Below are 5,753 nucleotides of genomic sequence, written 5' to 3' on the forward strand. Positions count from 1 at the left end.
GTTTGTGTTGGTTGGGTTTTTTTTTTTGGGGGGGGGGGGAGGGGGGGCGGGAAGTGAGGAGGTGGTAGCAGCACCTGTAACCCAACTCAGTCAAGATACTAGGAACACAAAGCCTTCAGTGTTCACTTCCACTCTCCCTGGGCAGGCAGGCCCTTGCGGGCATCATCTCTCACCTGGCCCTTTACTCCCCAAAGCCAGTCTGCCCAGCAACCTGAGTGGCCGAGGAGGACCCAAAGCCATTACGTCAGGCTCCTCCTCCTGCTTTCCCTCTGTTAAAGACAGCGCCGCCCACCCAGCTGGCACGCCTAACACCTCCCGGTCAGTCATCGCTCTCTCCTCTCTCCTCCTGCTGCAGCCAGCGTCCGCCTGGTGAAGTCCGCTGCTGCACACAGTGTGCTCACGGGCCACCCGGCCGCCACAGTCCCTCCAGCTCACCTGGTCGGAGCCGCGGCCTCTGGTATCCCCTACCAATGTATTCTCCATGCTGCCACTGCCACGATCCCTCATCCACGCCATTCCCCTGCTGACAAAGCTCTGATGGTCCCCCTCTGTCAGATATCACAACCTCCTCAACAGGGGATTCGATGTCCTTCCAGACCTGGTCCAGCCTCAACTCTGGTCACCTGCCTAACAGGTGCCACCACTCGAGCCACTCTGGACTCGGGTTTCCAGACTATAAAATGTGGTAGTCTCTGTTTTCAACTCCACACTTGCTTATTGCCCGTCTGCCCGGCAAGCATCTATTTCTCACTTGAGGCAGACCTCAAATGTCCTCTTTTCTATGGCCACCTGTGATTCCTCCACTGCCCCCCCGCCCCCAAGGCACAGTTTTGGCATCATCCCTGTCTCCAAGCCCTTTACCCGACCTCTAGCACAGAGCTGTTCACCCTGGAATTACCTCCCGTCGATCTCCACATAAGACCCGTCCCTTGACGGGCCACATCATTCACCTCTACCCCAGAGCCTACCAGAATGCCAGGGCCAGAGAAGGCCCTCTGGGAAGTTGCTGAATTAAATACAATCATTTGGTTACAGTGGGACTATCACACTGGCATGGGAACTAAATAGAACTAACATACCACTGGCCAAGAACCATTCCAAGTACTTTGTGTGCATTATCTCTTTTTTTCTTTTTTTTTGGCCGCACCATGCGGCCCTCAGGATCTTAGTACCCAGACCAGGGACTGAACCTGGGCCCTCAGCAGTGAAAGCGCAGGGTCCTAACCACTGGACCGCCTGGGAATTCCCGAGTTGTCTCATTTAATTCTTGCGATAAGCTGAAGAGGTAGGTACTGTTATTTTACAAACGAGGGAATGGAGGCCTAGACAGATTTAGTGGTTTACCCTAAATCCCACAGTTGTTAGCAGCAGTGTCAGGAAGGCACCGTCCTCCGAGGTCTGTACACTATGCTTGCTTTAGAGACTGTTGCAAGAGTCTAGTTATGTTTGGGGAAACATGATCTTGCCCTCAATAGAAGTGAATCTACCAAAGAATGAGGCAGCCAGGAACTGAGCTCTAATAGTTTTAACCAATGTCTTTTCTAGCATTTTCATATGTAAAATGTTTTATGAAACAAAATGGTCTCCTAGTGGGGCCTGAAACTCAGGGCCTTCTTTTTCTTAACAAGGGAACATACTGCTGTTAATATGTTTGTATTTCCTCCATTGATTTAGGACTAAAGGAGTCTGGTCACTAAAGGAAAGGTTCTCCCTCTCCTGGACCCCTGCAACAGAAAAAATGAAACCTACAGGAACAAGGGCCTACCTACCTGAGGCTTCTTACCGCATCTGTGAGGTGGAGGTGGGAGAGAGGCAGGCGTGTCTATGGAAGGCACTTTTGTCCTCTTTCCCTTGGAATTAGGATGGGAGGGGAAAGGAGAGGATCCTAAATAATCCCTCCCAGTTTGCTGTGGAGGAATACCAGGCCCTTTTCCAGCTGCCTCTCCCGGGCCTCAGGATCCTCTAGCTTCTGATTTTTCCGGAACTCACGGCGGATGGAGGCAAAGTAGAAGTCTCGATCAGTGTAGCGAAGCTCTCGGCCTTGGCGCAGCAGAGCCCGGTAGAGACTCAGCACCGCCTCCCGGCTCCATGGGGCCATGGGGGACTGACAGGGGCTGGGCGTCAGGCTATACGCAGAAGGGAAGAAAGAGAAGCCTAGAATCAGAATTAATGATGGAAGGGCCTGTGGAGACTATCTAATTCAGTGGTTCTTAATCTAGGTCTTAGAGACCCCCCCAAGGTCACAATATGACTTAGCGGCGGGGCTGGGACTATATCCCAGCCTACCGACTCCTGCTCGTGGGAAACTACCAGTTATGCTGAAAGGCCAGGCCTTGGAAGCTGGACTGTGTGTGCTTGAATCGTGGCTCTGCCACTTCTCTGCCATATAGCTTTGGGCAAAGTACATAACCTCTCTGAGCATCAGCTTCCTCACTTTAAAACACAGATGATGCTATCTACATTTACATATTGCTATGTATCAATACTACATCTGCTAACAGTACTTACCACATAGGGTTATTTTGAGAATTGCCTGAGATATCACTTGTAAAGCACCTGTAACTGAAGTTCACCACAAGGGGTGGTCTAGAGCTGGTGGAGACAAGGGGTCTCAGTCACACTTGAATCCTGGCACCACCGCTTATGAGCTCATTCATTACCTTGGGCAAGTTTCTTAACCTCTCTGGGCTTACCTTAGTTCCTCATCTGTAAAATGAGGATTAAAATTGTATTTTCCATATGGTTGATATGAGGATTAAATGAGTTAATGTATGTAAACGTGGTTAGAATAGCACTGGCATATACTAGGCAGTCTATCAGGGACAGGTGTCAACATTATTAACGCTACCTACCCTCGTTTGTAAGTGCTCAGTAAGTATTAGATACACATAAACTGTCACCATCTTCCTTCCGTAACAATAAAGCCTTACACAATCACAGAGGGTTACCATCTGTAAAGTGCTTTGTCATCCATTATCACATTTAAACTGAGGAATTTATGAAGTAGTCAAGGTTCGTAACAAGAAGCGTTAACGCTTATGGAGTGTTGACTATGTAGCACGCATGGGCTAAGCAGATCCCACGTGACAACTCTTCTCATTCCATCAACAATCCCAGTGTCGTCAGTATCCCATTTTAAGTGGAGGAAACGGACGCTCCCAGAGAGAAGTAACTTGCCCACAGGGGCACCCAGCTATAAAGGGGCAGCGGGGGCACTCCCGACCCCAACTCTGACTGCCTGTGTAATGATAACTACTATTTGCTGGCATCTTACCATGTGTACAGCACTTCCAGGTGCTTTACAAACTTTCCCAGCACACCGCCTGGCACACACCAAGGGCTCAAAAAAGAAGCCGAACGAAAGAGGGAACCCTCACAACGTCCCTGTGTGGAAAAAAGCATCATCCCTCTTTATGAAATAACGAACTGAGACTGAGTGGAAAAGGTATCTGAGTGGTAAAAAGGTCTGGACTTTGGGCCCAAAGTCGGCTAGCCATCAGCCTCCGGCCTTCATAACTTGCTGCGCGAGCTTGAGGAAGCCACTGTCCGCGTCCCTTTTTCCTCAGCTGTAGAAGAGCGCCCCTCGGCCCCAAGGGCCTCCCGGAGTGGGAGATGAATCCAGAAATCAACAGGAAAAATGCTTTATGAAGTAGGAGGCGATTGTCACGCGAGGGCTGTTACTACAAGGTCGATCGGCGAGTGCACCGCTGGGCCCCGTCAGGTCCCCAGGTCCTCCCCCTACCCTGCGGGTCGTCGCACCTAGCCGGGGTGGAGAGACCCCGAGGCTGGGGCAGGCCGGCTCAGGGGCCCCGGGAGGGCTCCGGAGGCTGAGGCGGGGCCCCGGAGCGGCCTCCAGGGGAAAGCCCAGGGCGGGCTGGGACGAGACCCCCGACGACCAGGCCGGTAGCCCGGGCCCGGGCCGGATGCGGGGGGGCCCAGACAGAGGCCCTGAGAGAAGGCGTGGCGAGCCCCCGACCCCGGCCCTCACTCCACCCCTCACTCACCTGCGGACCGCGCACACTTCCACTCCTCGGGACTCGCCGCTCGCCCGGTAACTCTCCTGGGGTCACCCACCAACATGGCCCCTTCACTTCCGGGACACGACCTTGCGCACGGAGCTGAGGAGTGGGACCGAAGGTAGCCTGGAGGCAGGCGGGGGCTGGAGGACTTCCGGTCTTCCAGGCCTATGCTTCTCTCGGGGTGGGGCCAGGAGCCGCGTCAGGCTCCGCCCCTTGCGCGGCTCCGCCCCACAGGCCAGAGTCCCGCCTCCATACGTGACGTCACCAAAGGACGGGCCGGCCGAGGCCATTCGGGCCCCGCCCACCCATTCGGGCCCCGCCCAGTCGGAGGGCGGAGGAGCGGGAGTCCGGGTTGGGCAGAGCTGGGGAAGGCGGGGTGCAGACGTTGTGCGGCGTAGTCCCCCAACCTGCTGCCAGCTCTGTATCCTGTGTGGCCCCAGCACTGTCTGCTGATCTCGGGCTGGAGCCATGGGGGTGCCTGGGGGAGGTTTCACGCTAAGGGTATTCCGTATCGTGGCTTTTAAAGGTCTTCCATTTTCTCAGATTGCTTTCTTTTCATCCCTCCGTGCTGTTCCCGCACCCCTGGCAAGGACCTACCTTTCAAGGTCCCCCTCAAATGTCCCCCTCTAGAAGTCTTTTAGATACCCTTCCTCGCCCCTCATCCAACACACTTAGGTGTCTACTTTGGGCCCCACAGAAATGTCTGCACACCGCCGTTAGGGCTTCGCTCCTTCAACAGCAAAACGTGTTTATTGGCGCCTGTTATTTGCCAGGCACTGTTTTTTAATTTCTGCATTAGTTTCTGTCTCTCATCAGATTTGAGGGCAGCAGCCATGTCATTACGGAATCCATAGAGGGAGAGGGGAAGAGGCAGGCTATGGAATCCATAGAGGGAGAGGGGAAGAGGCAGGCTTTGGAATCAGGCCCAGGCGGCTCCAGATGCAGCTCCACCACTTAAGGACAGCTGCCTGCCCTCTGACAACTTTTCTAACCTCCTCAGCACCTCTCAGCTTTTGTGAGGATTTAAAAGGCATCTATCAGGAAGGCGTGGGCACTTACACAGAGCAGTTGCCCACCCATCCATTTATTCTTGCACAGATCCTTGTTTGGGGTGTCTAATGTGCAAAGCACTGCCACAGGCATTGCAGGGAACAGAGAAATCAAGTCCTCATCTTCTAGTGGGCCTGATGTGAGAGGAGGAGATAAGGACTGGAGGAGGAATACTGGGTGAGAGGATGGAGAGAAAGGAGGTGCTTTTTTTTTTTTTTTTTTTTTTTTTTTTTGTGTCAGAATGTGGGATCTTCCTGGACCGGGGCATGAACTCGTGTCCCCTGCATCGGCAGGCAGACTCTCAACCACTGCGCCACCAGGGAAGCCCAGGAGTTGCTTTTTTACTTGGTGTGTTGCTGGAAGGCCTGTCTGTTAAGGGGACCTGAGTAGGACCTTCAGGAAGGGCATTCCAGGTGTTGGCCCACAGGTGGGCCCTCAGGCTGTCCTAGGAGCAACAGGGAGGAGGCCAGTGCATGGGGAATAGTGTGAGAGCGTGAGCAAGGGCTAGGGTCGTGGGGGGTGGGAAGAGGCAGGACAGGGGATCCTTATCAGGGGCAGGGGAGGGGAAATCTTGCTGGGACAGGAGTCACCAGAGAGTCTGGAGCAAAGGAGTGATGGGACCTGACTTCCATTTGTTTGTTTGTTTATGGTGAAAAAATTTATATTTAGAATTAGCCAGCTGGA

General features: G+C 53.5%; 1 protein-coding gene across 2 annotated transcripts in view; it reads right to left on the reverse strand.

Moving 5' to 3' along the window:
- Nucleotides 1-4,183, reverse strand: part of MIEF1 (mitochondrial elongation factor 1) — an 11,668-nt gene extending 7,485 nt beyond the window's left edge. The window contains exons 1-2 of one of the 2 annotated variants that reach the window (XM_024737563.1): nucleotides 4,005-4,183; nucleotides 1,770-2,126 (exon numbers count right to left, since the gene is read on the reverse strand). Coding sequence is in view for 1 of the 2 variants with exons in the window: in XM_024737562.1 (XP_024593330.1) it covers nucleotides 1,784-1,788 (5 nt within the window). In the remaining variant the exon portion in view is untranslated. Of the gene's footprint in view, nucleotides 1-1,769; nucleotides 2,127-4,004 lie in introns of those variants that run through there. The other variant, XM_024737562.1, reaches the window with a different exon arrangement.
- Between the last annotated feature and the right edge of the window lie 1,570 nt (nucleotides 4,184-5,753).

Source organism: Neophocaena asiaeorientalis, unplaced genomic scaffold (assembly GCF_003031525.2).
Source record: "Neophocaena asiaeorientalis asiaeorientalis breed wild unplaced genomic scaffold, Neophocaena_asiaeorientalis_V1.1 scaffold242, whole genome shotgun sequence".
In the NCBI taxonomy this organism is placed as follows: Eukaryota; Metazoa; Chordata; class Mammalia; order Artiodactyla; family Phocoenidae; genus Neophocaena; species Neophocaena asiaeorientalis.